The 16,232-nt window shown below is 41.4% G+C and overlaps 1 protein-coding gene across 1 annotated transcript; it reads left to right on the forward strand.

Moving 5' to 3' along the window:
* Positions 1-289: 289 nt before the first annotated feature.
* Positions 290-2,853, forward strand: LOC309808397 (calcitonin gene-related peptide 2; the record flags this gene model as incomplete). The annotated part of the gene is made up of 3 exons (XM_082628692.1): positions 290-375; positions 640-771; positions 2,694-2,853. 3 exons carry the CDS (start codon positions 290-292, stop codon positions 2,851-2,853), a joined length of 378 nt encoding a protein of 125 aa, XP_082484818.1.
* Positions 2,854-16,232: the final 13,379 nt, after the last annotated feature.

Raw genomic sequence — 16,232 nt, forward strand, 5'->3', positions numbered from 1 at the left:
GTGCCTGGCTTCTTCCTGGCTTTCCATGGGACAAAACCGGAATCCCCCGCCCTCACCCCAGGACACCTGTTTCTGCCGTGCCATGCGATTCAGTGTAATGTATATTTTGAGATTCAAAGCAGCCCATCTGGCAAATGAACCGAACCGAGCCGTGGGGAGGCGGGGTAATCTGCCCGAATTCTCAAGGCAGTTGTGGCAGATGCCAAACTGGAACTTAGGTCTGTGGGCTCCAGGCGGTGCTTGGTCTTGGTGCAGTGGTAACGTCATTCTCCCTTTACAGAGAGGCATCATGGGCTTCGGGAAGTCCTCCCCCTTCCTGGCTTTCAGCATCTTGGTCCTGTGCCAGGCAGGCAGTCTCCAGGCGACACCACTCAGGTGAGACAGCCTGAAGCCACGAGAGCGTTCCCCTTCCACTGCCCCTGGGATCAGGCAGTTCTGTGCCTCTGAAGTCACAGCAGTGGGAGGCTCCCAGTGAATCAACACCCTCAGGTGTACACTGGCCTTGAGCCCTGTGGGCTGGGAGTCAGGAGAGCCACATCCTCAGGGAAAGCCAAGGAGACAAGGAAGCCTGGCTGCTTATCCTGGGAAGGAGGCAGGCAGGGGCTTAGAGTCTGTGTTGGGTTTGCTCCCTCTCTCCAGGTCTGCTTTGGAGACCCTCCCAGATCCCGGGGCACTCAGTGAGAAGGAAGGGCGCCTCCTGCTGGCTGCGCTGGTGAAGGCCTATGTGCAGAGCAAGACCAATGAGCTGGAGCAGGAGACGGAGGGCTCCAGGTAAGGCTCACCACCCCGCCCTGGCATATTCAGGAGGACATATCCCAGAGAGGTAGGAAAGACGGCATCGGGCCAAGAGTTCAGCAGATTGTCCCTGTTCGCCAGGACCTGGGACTCAGCCATTCTCAGCCTACGTGGAAGACAGAGGTCCACATGCAGCTGGAGGGACTGTGGTTAGACACATTAAAAAGATCCATTCCTGAAAGCTGTTAGGAAATGAAATGGGGAGGTGTGAAATCACTTCCTCTGGGAATTGGTCTTGCCCGACTGAGGAGAACACCCAGCACTGGATGAGTTAGGACTGGTAGGTGTGAAGCCAGGGGATGGGCTGGTGTATGTTGTTCTTTCACACCTGCAAGGCACCTTCATTGCACATTTGCAAGGTGAAGCCAAAGGCCTTGCAGAGGGTGGGGTCAGGTAGAGCAGTGTCTGAGGTAGGTCCGGGGCCTTTAGATGTGTAGAATCTGTGGAGATGTGCATGTTCTCATGGGGCCAGACACCCCTCCCCAGTCGCACCTCCCTGTGCACCCTGAGCTTGGAGCTCACACCAGCAGAGTCACGTGTTGCACCTGCATTCACCCTGAGAACCTCTGTGCAGAGCATGAAGGACTGAGCAGCATGTGGAAGGCCAGAAAAGGTCACCCCTTCCCCACCACAGCCTTTCCCCGCACTGCCCTGGCTCAGCAAACCTCTGAGTTCTCCTAATGGAGGATGCGTGAGCCACCCCCCTGCCTGCCCCCCCATCTCTCTGCTCCAGGCGCCCCCTTCTGGGTCTAACCTTCTGCATGACTGCCCTCAGGGGCAGCCCTGGTGCATGGTTTTGTCTGGCATGTCTTTTCCCTGCAGCCTGGATGGCTCCAGAGCTAAGCGGTGCAGTAATCTGAGTACCTGTGTGCTGAGCGCGTACTGGAAGGACCTGAACAACTTTCATAGATTCTCTGGCATGGGCTTCGGGCCTGAAACACCTGGCAAGAAAAGTGACATAGCCAGCAGCTTGGAGAGGGACCGCTCCTCCCAGTTTGGGGTGCCCCAAGGTGCCAAGTGAACTCCTTCCACTCACTCCTTCCTGATTTCCTTTCTTGCTCCCATGGATGAAGTTAATGCATGCAGATTTTACCTGGATTGCTTTTCAAGCTGGTATTGGTAGCTTTACTTATGACAGAGAATGCTGGGGACCTCAGGATGGAAAGAAAGAGAGCAGGACTCACAGACAAGGTTAGAGATAAGAGAGTGAGGGAAGCTTCTGAGATACCAGAGAATGTCATGGCAGAGCCGTCCAATTCCTGCTTCATCCCTCATGCCTCATCATTGATGAATAAACCTATTTTCTAAAAGGATTTGCACTTTGGTGGTCATTATTCTGGTCCCTGTCCCAGGCCTGAGAGTGCCCAGGGCCTATGCTTGAAAGTAGCCTTAGCCTTAGGGTAGTAGGATGCAGGGCTTGGTGAGGGTCCCTGTGAACCAGCTCCAGCAATGAGAACAGGTGTGCTGAGGAGCAAGTAAGCACTTCTGGGGGAGGATGCTGCAAACCCTGTGCTCTGAGCCTCTTCCAGGTAAGACTTCAGGGAATTTTCATTTTTCTATGGAAAGTGGTTTTGTTGGTGCTCGTGACTAGGGTATGGCCTCTATATGCTCCTTACATGTTGGGGTGGGTGTATGTAAGGGGTGATAAGTATAGGGTTTTAGCACTTGCCACATGGCTTAGAACTGGATTTGTTTGTGAAAATCTTTGGGCAGGGCTTCTAGCAAAGGCCGCCAGACCATTTCACCTAACAGCTTTGATAACTGCATTTAGGAGAAACACTTATTCTTAAGGGGTGTGTCAAAGAGCTACAATTCTCTTTATGAAGGCCTTATGGGGTAGGCTCCTGCCCCAGCCTCTCACTGACGGGCCTTCTCTTTTTCTCCATCCTGCAAAGCAGCATCACTGCCCAGAAGAGGTCCTGCAACACTGCCACCTGTGTGACCCATCGGCTGGCAGGCTTGCTGAGCAGGTCTGGGGGTGTGGTGAAGAGCAACTTCGTGCCCACCAATGTGGGGTCTGAAGCCTTTGGCCGGCGCCGCAGGGACCTTCAGGCCTGAGCAGTGCAATGACTCTGGGAAGAAGGTGATTGCCTTGTACAGTCAGATGGGAGGGGAAGGGATTTGGAGGTTAGGACCCACATTTTGAAACTCACTGGGCCTGGCTGCAGATCCCTTCTCTCCAATTACATTATTCTTTTTGAGTTAGTGAGTTCCTTCTACAACTCAGCTTGAAATCAGAGCACCAGGACAGGCTGCAGAGATGCAGTGTCATCTTTCTGAGAAGAGAGGAAAAAAAAAAAACTTGCTGTATTTAGAAAGGTAGGGCCTTGCAAATCTTAGCCTTGGCTGCTTGTCATTAATGAACCCAGTTTCAGAAAGCCCTCAACTCTTGATCAGTATTCACAGATTCAGACCAGAGGGCTATAATCATAATACTACTGCTAATATTAATAGTGACCATTGAATTGTTTGCTTATCATTTGCCTTCAAAGCTTGCTTACATCTCATATCCATAATTTATAAATAGTGTTCAGTTGAAGAAGCACTTCTATAAATTTGTGTTCTTTCAGTGATAATTGTGATTATTTTCTTCTTGTCCTTCTGATTCTCCTAATTCTCTTTCTTCTTCTTTTCCTCTTCCTCCTCCTCTTCTTCTTTTTTATTTTATTTCTTTTTCATCTCAGGTTACCATGAAGCTGAATTCACCACTCCTATTAACTTCTGTTGACAACAACTTGGGGAGGAGGCCCCAAGGAAGATATACATGTTTGCATCCTAATAGATATCAAAAAAAAGCACCTTTGTCACTTGAAAGGAATGAAACTGAATGCAAAATAAGCTAATTCCATATTTCTTGTGCATCTTTTTTATATTTGATTCTTTGTGCAGTAAACGTGATGGCATCTCTCATTAGCTTATCTGGTAGCAAATTGGTTCTTTGAAAGCTGTCCTGTTGACCATGGCAGCTTTTCCAAATCTTAGGGGTACATTAAATCACTGCCTCTATGGCCTCTGGGGACACGTGGTAATGGTGATGCTATGCTTTATTGTCTAAGAACATGATTGTATAATTTGTTTAAAGAAATGTCAATATTGTGCCATTTGTGAACTTCATTAAGATTAAAAACATATTTTGGATACACTTGTTTCAAGACCCTGTTGGTTCATTTCAAATTGTCTTCCTATTTGATAACAATAATAATAATAATAGACATATTTTGAGGGATGACTATGGGCCAGATGATGTTCTAAGGTAGTGCTTTATACCTATTCATTCAGTTACTCTTCAGGACAACTCCACAGGGCTAGACCCCATTATCATTTCCACTTTACAAGTGGGGAAACAGAGGCATGGAGAAGTGAAGTCCAAGGTCACACAAATAGACAGTGGCAAACACAGGTGCTGATTTCCAGAGCTTACAGTTGAAACCACTGCAGTGTATGCTTTTCAACAATGGCTCCTGATGTTTTCCAGAGACCTGTGAGCCATTCTTTGACCTAGCTGCCTCACATGGTAGACCCTCAGATTTTTTAAGACAAATGGAAAATTTAAAACATACAAACAACCTAGTCTTTATATAATAAAATGAATCCCTTCTACCCATTACTTGGTGCTATAGGCTGCATGTTTGTGTCCCTCCCCAAATTTGTATGTTGAAACTGAACTCCCAAAGTTAGGAGGTGGGGCCTTGAGGAGGTGATTAGGTCACAAGGTTAGTCCCCTCATGAATGGGATTAGTGCCCTTATAAAGGAGGCCTGAGAGAACTCCCTTGCTCCTTCTGCATATAAATTTACAGTGAGAAATTTGCTGTGAATGAGGAAGTGGTACCCCACCAGATATTGAATCTGCAGGTACCCTGGTCTTGGACTTCCCAGCCTCCAGTACTGTAAGAACTAATTATTTGTTGTTTACAAGCCACCCAGTTTGCAGTATTTTGTTACAGTAGCCTGAATGGACTAAGACATTTGGCTTCAGCAAGGATCAATTTGCGGCCAGTGTTGTTACATCTATGAGCCACCTACTCCCCCCAGACCTCCCCTACCACCCAATATATCCATAAATATTTCCCCTTGTATCTCCAGATGGGAAGGACTTTTAAATATAACCAAAATTCCATTTAACAATTAAGTAGTTCAAATCCCTCAATTACCTTATATATTAGATATATGATATCATATACATTAATCTTATATAAATTATATTATGTATATAAATATATAAATATAGATCAGGGCTTAAATTAGGTCTTCACTTTGCTGCTGGTTGATGTGTTTTAAGGCACTTCCCATCTAGAGGTTTCACCTCTATCTTTTTTTTCCCTTCTGCAATTTATTTGTTGGAGAGACTAAGTTATTTGTCTAATGGAGTTTCCCATATTCTGAATTTTGATGACTACACCTTGTGTGCTCCTTTATCAATTGTATTTCTTGTGAGTGAGAGTGGGAAAGGGGAAAGAAAAGTGGAAGATGAGTTCAGAGATGTAATGAGGAAGACAGATCATGTAGGACTTTGTAGGGCACAGAAAATACCGGGGCTTTCTATCAGTCAATTTCTAGTCCATGGAACAGAAACCACATCAGTGATTTTAACAGAAAGTATACTCTAAGACATTGACGAAGTAGGCAATAGAGTACTGAAAAGGCAAAAGAAAACAAAAAATAGTGCAGAGATAAAAGCCAAAGGAAGCAGCTACCATCCACAGGGCTGGGAAAATGAGGGGAAGTGGTGGGAGAATTAGAATCTAGGAACTTAAAGAATTCTCAGACCATTGAGAAGGGATGTCATCTGATGCTGGCATTGAAGCACCAGCATCCATTGAAGTAACAGCAGCACGCATTGAAGGGGTGCAACAAGACTGTTCTAGGAGTGTAGAAAAGCACACAAAATTGCAAACAGGAACCAACTTCCCTGGCAGAGTAAAGAAACTGGGGGTGATGCTGACAGAGACAGAAATCAAAATAAGAAGGAGCAAGTTTCTTCTTCATGCCTTCTTGTCTCTTTTGAGGACCTCCAATTGGCAGGGATCCACCTGACAAAGAAAAATGTGGTTTGCAGAGTTCCAGCCCCAGTATCTCTTTATAAGCATATATTTTTTACATTTTTATAGAGAAAAGCCATTTTTTTGGCATACAGTTCAATGGGTTTTGACAGTACATTTGAGTCATGTAATCACCATCACAGTAAAGGCACAAAACAGTTTCATCACTCCTCAGAAGTCCCCCATTTCTCCTTTGCAGTCAGTTACCCCCTCAGTCTTTAAACCCTGATAACAACTGTTATGTTCTCTCTCTATAGTTTTTAAAAATATTTATCTTTTAAAATTGATATATAATTAACATATGACATTGTATTAGTTTTAGGTGTCCAATGTAATGATTTGATATATATACGTATATTGTGAAATGATCACCACAGTAAGTTCATTCATCACTACACACAGTTACAATGTTTTTTCTTGTGATGAGAACTTTAAGATTTACTCTCTTGGCAACTTTCAGGTAGATAATAGAGTAGTGTTAACTATAGTCACCATGCTGTGCATTACATCCCCAGGACTTCTTTATCTTATAACTGGAAGTTTGTACTTCTTGACTGCCTTCACCCATTTGCAGCTCCCTACCCTCACCTCTGGCAACCACAAATCTGTTCTCTGTTTCTATGAGTTCGTTTTTTTTTTTTCATACATAAGTGATATCATAGAGTATTTGTCTTTCTCTGTCTGACTTATTTCACTTAGCATAATGCCCTCAAGGTCCATCCATATTGTAACAAATAGAAGGATTTCCATTTTTTAATGGTGAATAACATTCCATTATATATAAAACTATATACACCAATGTCTATATATCCATATCTATATCTACCCATATATCACATTTTCTTTATCTAGTCATCCATCAGTGCACACTTAGGTTGTTTCCACATGTTGCTATGAACATGAGGCTGTGGATATCTTTCCAAGACAATGATTTCGTTTCCTTCAGATAAATACCCAGGAATGGAATTGCTAGATCATATAGTAGTTTGATTTTTATTTTTTTGAGGAAACTCCACATTATTTTCCATAGTGGCTGCACCAACTTACATTCCCACCAACAGTGTACAAGTGTTGCCTTTTTTCCACATCCTTGCTGACGTTTGTTATTTCTTGTCTTTTTCATAATAGCCATTCTAACAGGTGTGAGGTGATATGTCATCGTGGTTTTGATTTACATTTCCCTGATGATTAGTGATGTTGAACACCTTTTCATGTACCTGTTGGCCATTTGTATGTCTTCTTTGGAAAACATCTAATCAAATTCTTCTGCCTTTTCCAGAATGTCATATACATGGAATCAATATGTAACTTTGTCTGAATTTTCTTTTATTTAACCTAATGCACTTGAGATTTATCCATATTGTTGCATGTATATAGTTTGTTTCTTTTTATTGTTGGGCAGTATTACATTGCAGGGATGTACTACAGTTTGTTAATCCATTTATCCATTGAAGGACACCTGGGTTGCTTCCAGTTTTTGGCATTTATGAATAGAGCTGTTATAAACTTTTGTGTGAAGATAAGTGTAGTGGGCCAAACTGGGGCCCCCAAGAAGATATGCCCATGTCTTCATCCCTGGAAACTGTGAATGTCACCTTATCTGGAAAAAGGATCTTTGCTGATGTAATTAAATTAGGATCTTAAAATGAGCTCATCCTGGATTATCCAAGTCGGTCTTAAATCCAATGATGTGTTCTTATAAGAGATACACAAAGAAAAAGGTACACAGAAGAGAAGATGATGTGAAGACAGAGGTAGGGAGAGTCATAAACCGAGGAAGCCAAATCAGCCAGCAGCTCTCAGAAGCTAGAAGAGGCATGGAGTAAATTCTCCTCCAGGGTCTCTGGAGGGATTGCAGCTCTCTGTCACCTAGATTTTGGAATGAGAGAATAAATTTCTGTTGTTTGAACCCACTGAATTTGTGGTAATTTGTTATGGCATCCCTAGGAAACTAATACAATACATTCCATTTCTTTTGGGTAAATACCTTGGAGTGGGATTGGTGAGCCATTTGGCAAGTGTCTATATTTTTTTCCTTAAGAAGTCTTTTATTTTTACAATTGCCTTCTAATCTTTGTCCATATACATTTACATTCTTGATAATTACTACCAAATAGTTTACACGTGGTATTGTGTATTTTGCTTGTTACTGCATTCAGTATGATAAACATAATTGTATTGCTTAAGTAAGAAAAACTAATTTCAGAAACTTTGAAAAATCAATATATGAAAGAAGATTTCAATAAGCTTAATTCAACCACTGTGATTTGTTTTTATTGTCTTCCTTTTATATGCATATTTTACATAGTTCTAAATTATATATTATGTTATATTTTTAAATAAAAACATTTTAAGGCAGTTTTAGGTTTGCAAAAAATTGAGAGGAAGGGACAGAGATTTTCCTATACCCTCTGCCCTCACACATGCACAGCTTCCCGCATTATCAACATCACTCACCAGAAAAAAAAAAAAAATATATATATATATATATATATATTTTTTTTTTTTACCAAGGATGAACCTACACTGACACATGATAATCACCCAAAGTCCATAGTATACCTTAGAGTTCACTCTTGGTGTCGTACATTCTATGGATTTGGACAAAAGTATAATGATATATATCCACCATTATAATAGCATGTAGAGTATTTCACTGCTCTAAAAATCTTTTGTGCTCTGCCTGTTCAATACTCCCCATGACTCCCCTGGCAAACACTGGTTTTGCCTTTCCCAGAGTGTCACATAGTTGGAATCATACAACATACGGCCTTTTGAGATTGGCTTCTTTCCCTTCGTAACATGCACTTACGTTTCCACCATGTCTTTTCATGGCTTGGTAGCGCATATCTTTTTAGCACTGACTAGTATTCCATTGTCTGAATGTACCACAGTTTACCCATTCATCTACTGAAGGACATGTTGTTTGCTTCCAAGTTTTGGCAATTATAAATCAAGCTTCTATAAATATCTGTGTGCAGGTTTTTATGTGGATATATGTTTTCAACTAGTTTGGGTAAATACCAAGGACCGTGACTGCTGGATCATATGCTAAGTGTATGTTTAGTTTTGTAAGAAACTACTAGACAGCCTTCCAAAGTGGCTGGTAGCATTTGCATTCCCATCAGCAATGATGAGTGTTCTGTTACTTCACATTCTTGCCAGTATTTGACATTGTCAGTGTTCTGGATTTTGTCCATTCTAATAGGTGTATAGTGGTGTCTCACTGCTGTTTTAATTTACATTTGCCTGATAACATATGACTTGGATCATCTTTTCATATGCTTATTTGTCATCTGTATATCTTCTTTGGTGAGGTTTCTGTTAGGGTCTTTGGCCCATTTTCAAAGTTTTAAGAGTTCTCTATATATTTTGGAGAATAGGCCTTTATCAGATGTGCCTTTTCCAAATATCATCTCCCAGTCTGTGGCTTGTCTTCTAATTCTCTTGACACTGTTTTTTGCAGGGCAAAGGTTTTAATTTAATGAAGTCCAACTTAATCAATTACTTCTTTCATGGATCATGTCTTTGGTGTTGTACCTAAAACAACATCACCTTACCCAAGGTCATGTAGGTTTTCTCCTATATAATCTTCTAGGAGTTTTATAGTTTTGCATGTTACATTGTGGCCTATGATCCATTTTGAGCTAATTTTTGTGAAAGGTCTGTGTCTAGAATAATTTTTTAGCGCGTGGATGTCCAGTTGTTCCAGCACCATTTGTTGAAGAAACTATCTTTACTCCATTGTACTGCCTTTTGTCAAAGATCAGTTGACTTTTTGTGAGGGTATATTTCTGGGCTCTCTATTCTGTTCCATTGATCTATTTGTCTATTCTTTCAACAATTCCTCACTATCTTGATTACTGTAGATTTATAGTAAGTTTTGAAATTGAGTAGTGTCAGTCCTCCAATTTCTTCTCCTACTACTTGAAACTGAGTAGCATCAATCCTCCAATTTCTTCTCCTTCAAGATTCGTGGCTGTTTTGAGTCTTTTGCCTCTCCATATGAACTTTAGAATCAGTTTGTCAACATCCATAAAATATCTTGCTAGGATTTTGATTGGGATTGCACTTAATCTGTAGATAAATTTGGGAAGAACTGGCGTATTAATATTGAGTCACGAATATGGAACATCTCTCCATTTATTTAGCTCTTCTTTATCTCTGATAATTTTCCTATCTTTGATGTCTGCTCTGTCTGAAATTAATATATCTAGCCCTGCTTTATTTTGATTAGTGTTAGCATTTACTTTTTAAATTGTGGTATAACTGATATACAAAATTATTACTTTCAGGTGTACAACATAATGATTTGATATTTGTATATATTAGAAAATGATTACTTACTTCTAGTTAACATCTGTCACCATACATAGTCACAGAATTTTTTTCTTGTAATGAGAAATGTAAAGATCTACTATTTTAACAACTTTCAAATATACAATACAGTACTATTAATTATAGTTGTCATGCTATACATTACAACCATTTGTTTACTTTTTTTTTTTTTTTTTTTTTTTTGCTGTACGCGGGCCTCTCACTGTTGTGGCCTCTCCCCCCGCGGAGCACAGGCTCCGGACGCACAGGCCCAGCGGCCATGGCTCACGGGCCCAGCCGCTCCGCGGCATATGGGATCCTCCCAGACCGGGGCACGAACCCGCATCCCCTGCATCGGCAGGCGGACTCTCAACCACTGCGCCACCAGGGAGGCCCTGTTTACTTTTAATTTATATGCATCTTTATATTTAAAGTGGGTTGCTTATAGACAATGTATAGTTGGGTTTTGTTCCTGTTCCACTCTGACAATCCATGTTTTTTAACTGGTACTTTTAGACTTGACATCAAAGTGATTATTAATATAGCTGGATTAATATCTACCATATTCATTATGGCTAGTATATATTTAACTTTATAAGAAACTGCCAAAATATTTCCTGAAGTGGCTGTACCATTTTGCATTTCCACCAGGCATGTATGAGTGTTCTAGTGACTCCACTAATGTGTATATAGTGATATATAATTGTGGTTTTAATTTAAATTTCCCTAATGACTAGTGACATTGAGCATCTTTTCCTGTGCTTATTTTCTATCGTTTTTCCCTTTTGTTGAAGTGTTTGTCCAAATCTTTTCCTCATTTTGTAGTGGATTGCTTGTTTTATTATTGTTGAATTTTGAGAGTTTTTTACATATTGTGGATGCAAAATTATTATCAGATATGTAATATCTGATAATGTTTTCCCCAATATGTGGATTGCATTTTCATTTTCTTAGCAAAAGTTTAAAATTTTGCTGAAGTCTAATTTACCATTTTTTAAATGGGTTGTGCTTTGGTGTCGTGTCTTGTCTAAGAACTCTTTGCCCAACCCCGGATCCCAAGGTCTCAGTGGCTTTGTCCTATACTTTTTCCTAAAAGATTTTTAGTTTTATGTTTTACATTTAGGTCTAGGATCCATTTTGAGTTAATTTCTGTATAAGGTGAGAGGTATAGGTCAAGAATAATTTCTTTGCCTATAGATGTGCAATTGTTCCAGTTGTTGAAAAGACTATTATTTAACCAATTAATTGCCTTTGCACCGTAGTTGAAAATCAATTGATCACATGTGTGCATGTGATTTCTGGACTCCCAATTCTGTCTCATTGATCAATGTAGTTATTCTTTTGCCAATACCGCACTGTCTTTTTTTAAAATTAATTTTTATTGGAGTATAGTTGATTTACAATATTGTGTTAGCTTCTGCTGTACAGCAAAGTGAATCGGTTATACATATACATATATCCACTCTTTCTTAGATTCTATTCCCAGATAGGTCGTTACGGAGTATTGAGTAGGGTTCCCTGTGCTATACAGTAGGTTCTTATTAGTTATCTATTTTATATATATTTGTGCGTATATGTTAATCCCAATCTCCCAATTTATCCCTCTCCCCCTTTCCCCCTTGAATACCACATTGTCTTGATATACTTAGACACACTGTGGTGTTAAAGTAAGCATGGTAATCAGGTAGTGTGTGTCTTACAAAATTGTTTATTTGTATGTTTATTTAAGTATCTACATGTCCATTGGTCCACTCCCACTCAACTCGTATGTAGTTGTATAGAAATAGTGTTTAATGTGAGATGCAGGTGCTTCTTAACATGATGTGGGGTGAGGATGTCAAAAATAAAAGTGGAGGGGCTGGCAGCATCTTAAAATACCCAGTCTCCCACCAGTCCCTCCCTCTGGGTGCAAAGCAGTCCCTTCTCCACCAGAGGGCGCACCAAGCAGGCGCTTAAGCTAGCTCTGCCAGGATCCCCTCTTCCCAGTCTGGTCCCAAGCTGGTCTCCCAGATTCACCTCTCCCTGCTCTCATAGCCTTGGTTTTCTGGCCCCTATATTTGGAATAATGATGCCTCCCTCGCAGGTGTGAGGCAACGTCCTACCAAAGGTACTAAGGATTCCAGGGGCAGATGGTTGTCCTTAGCGACGAGGGAGGCTGGAAGCTTCCTCTTGTCTGAGGGACCTTGTGAAAAGAGCAGCCATAGTGAGACCCATTGTGTTGCTTTCTTGACTTCCCTCAAAGGACAAAGGCTGGGGCAGAGATGGAGGGGTGGCGGGTGTGGGAGGGGCATTAAGGGAATGAACAGAGATCTCTGCATTTTGACACAGGACTGCTCCTGTGGGGGATGAGTGAAGACAAAATAAGGGAGGTTTTTATGGAGGGCTGGGTCTTGGACTCAATGACGAAAGGCTGGTAGGGTTTGTTTTTTAATTAAAAATTAAATAACTTTTTCTTAATTATAAAACTAAAATACTCAATATGGAAAATTTAGCAACTACAGGAAAGACAAAACAACAACAAAAGGTGGGGGAATAGTATGTTTCTTAGATATCTCATCATCCAGAGAAATCCACCGTTAGTAGGTTGGTGTGTGTTATTTTTTTTTATATCTTATGTGCATATTTATAAAATTGTATCCCACCAAACTTCTTCGAAACCTGCCTTTTTCAGGGTCCATCTTTCCATGCCACTCCATGTTCTTCTACTGTATCATTTTTCATGTCCATTTCACATTCCATTGAATAAATGTGCCAGAGTTTATTTAATCAATCCCTTATATGCATGTAAATTATTTCCAGATTTTAATTCTTGTAAAAATGCTGTAACAATCAACTTTGGAGCTAAATTTTGTAAAATATTCATATTTATTTCCTTAGGGGGAATGTGCATGAGCACAATCTAGGATCACGTTAATCTAATTTTAATCTAATGGGATACCATTTTTTATTCTTTCTGGCAGTGGGATTGTAGAGTCAGAGAGTAAATGCGTATGTAATTTTGCTAAGTATAAGTAATCTACCATTTTTCATCCCCCCCAGCCATGCGTAAGAGTTCTTGTTTCTCCCAGCTTTACCAGCTGGCTATGTTATCAAATTTCTGGATGACCAGACACAGGGGGACACAGAGCAACATAAACAACAGAAAACAGAAACAGACCCAGAGGTTCACACATAGGAGGAACAAATGGGAAGAGAAATGCCAGCTTAATGGGGGGAGACACTTTCTGACAGTGGGAGCTGTCTAATGATAGCAGGGGCTTCTCGGGAAGTGATGGGCTCCCTGTCACTGCAAATGTTCAAGGAGAGACCAGATGGCCATTCAGCAGAATGTGGTACAGGAGGCTTCAGCAACTTGGCGTCTGGATCAAAGACCTTTAACGCCTGGAGAAAAATCACACAACTATATTGATTGATTGCCTCAATTTAAATCCATGAGCTTTAATTAAGCCTTTATTGCTGCCAGGAAATTGTATGTCCTTAGTCCATTCACTCTCCCATTTACTTCTAGATCATTATTCACACCTTCTCCTCAAAACCTTGACACTTCCTCCACCGTCCTTATTCTCAGTCCCTGACTGTGCTTCTTACTTTCCTGATTAAATGACATGGATCAGAAGAGAGCCTCTCCAGACTCCACCAGAACACCTGTACACCACTGGTCTCTGCTCCCAGGTCCTCGTCTCCCGCTAGACTCCATAGGTGAACTTTCCATGCTCCAAGCTAGAGCCATTTCTTCCACGTATGCACTGGGCCCCATCCCTTTTCCACTACTCAGGGCGTTGCTCCAATTCTTCTCTACTATCCCCACCCTCATCTCCTCTTACTTCCTCTCCCTTCTTTGCACCGCTCCATCACTAGTCTCCTTACTTTTGCTCCAAAACACCAGGCACGCTCTTGCCTTAGAGCCTTTGCTTTGACTGTTTCCTTTCTTTGGAAAGCTCTTCTCACAGATAACCATCTGCATAACACATAACTCCTTTACCTCTATTTACATGGACTGAATTAAAAGACCAGTCTAACTACAGTCTCTTTACAAGAGGCATCTAAAACATAAGAATACAGAAAGGGCCAAAGTAAAAGAATGAACAATTTTCCATGCAAACAGTAGCCAAAATAATGGTAGTGTAGCTATATTAATTTTGAACAAAACTCACTTTAAGGCAAAAAGCATCATTGAGATAATGAAGGCCACCTTATAATAGCAAAATTAAAAAATTTCCAACAGGATGTAATAATTCTAAATGTATATGCACCTAATAACAGCCTCAAAGTAATATAAAGCCTAAATCCACAATTCTGGTGGGACATTTTAACACACCTCTCTTATTAATTATCTCCTAGCATGAGATGGTCTATTTTTTTTTCACTTTTTTTTTTATTAGTTTCTGCTTTATAACAAAGTGAATCAGTCATACATATACATCTGTTCCCACATCCCTTCCCTCATGCATCTCCCTCCCTCCCACCCTCCCCATCCCACCTCTCCAGGCGGTCACAAAGCACCGAGATGGTCTATTTATATCTCTTTATTAGACTGTGAGCATCCCAAGGTCACAGATTGCCTTGATCATTTATATTCTGAGCGATGTGCACAGGACTGGCCTTTATTCATTTTTTACTGGACTAAACTTCCTTCAGCATTGGTGAGGTCACTATCTTCTGAAGTAGCACATTCTTTCTTTGGGAATGTTCTCACTCTTAGAAGGGTCTTAGTCTTCTGGATTAAAACCTGTGCTCCCCACTCTCCCAGCTTTCCTAATATGGTTTAGGCATGTATGGGTTTTGGAGGATTTCCCTCCAGGAATGGGTGTGTCTGAGACCAGATCTTTTAAACCATAAGTGGGTATTAATTGCAAGGAATTTAAAATAGATCAATTTTTTCTTTCCTACAGTCCTGGCTGGGCGTGGTTCTATTAGAAGAATCCTTTCTGGGCAATTACCCATACATCCTCAATAATGTATCTGGGAGTTGGCCTTAAGGCTTTTCAGTTATTCAGATTGTCAGAATTTTTATCTCCTGGTGAAACTTTTCTGGAAGCTCTCATGGCAGCTGTTGCATGTGCTCAGGGGCAAAGCTAAAGCTCTTGCCTTTGTCTTTGGCAGGCCCTTAGGCAAGGGCTGTAAATCTGAGCCCAACAAGACCATTATAACAATTCACTGACTTTCTTGAGAGTTGTAGCACTTTTATAGAGATTTAAATGTGTGGGAGGCTGTGGGGATTGAAAGAGTTTGTAGGTCTTGGCTTTTCTCTGGGTTCCAGTTACTATCCATTTGTACTGTACACCCTCCCCCATAGCTTCTCCATCCTTCTCTGCTCTGCTCTGTGTCCAGAGGAACTGGTCCTCAGATCGCATCCCCTGGGTTATCTGGTTGGGTTTTGCCAGTGGAGGTACTGGCTGGAGGTCAAATGGAGGAGCAGAGAGAGGTTAGAGAAGTTCTTTTCCACTTTGGTGCCATGGTTCTGAGACGACCTCTTCCATGCTTCTACCAGAATACCCGTAAGCCATTTCCCCCCTTGCCCCTACACTTAGAAGTGGTAGCATCTTCCCACTGTTGTCAGTACCTGGGTGCCTCAGACCAGTTGTTATTCTCTTATCCCTGACCATAAATAGCCTTTCAGTTCTCCAAGTCCCACCTAAGTGGACTTCTTTTCCTGCTGGGACCTGACTGGGAAACAAAAATATACAGACTATGCATTCTGCCTGGAAGATGGCTCCTTTCTTTACTTTATGGGCTCAGAGTCTTTGTCAGATACACCTGAGAGGACTCTTGCACTAGGTCTCAGGTGACGCTCTGTGACTCAGAAAAGGAAAGACACTTCCTTAGGGTCACAGAGGTAAGAGAGAAGCCTCTGATTCTTATCCCCCATGCTGTGCTCTTCCCACTAACAGCTGGGCTTCTCTCGGTGCTGCCTTCACCAAGGAGACATGGTGGGGGGGGGATACATTAGGACTTTTAGAATTGTAAGCAGAAGAAAAAAAAACTCAAGCCAGTTTAAGAGAAATGAGAAAAATGTTGTTAGAGTATAGGAGGGTGTCTTGTGAAACCTCCAGGACAGGGAAGCTGTTGGGACTCACAAA

The sequence above is a fragment of the Mesoplodon mirus genome (assembly GCF_964341445.2).
Source record: "Mesoplodon mirus genome assembly, chromosome: 7".
Classification (NCBI taxonomy): domain Eukaryota; kingdom Metazoa; phylum Chordata; class Mammalia; order Artiodactyla; family Ziphiidae; genus Mesoplodon; species Mesoplodon mirus.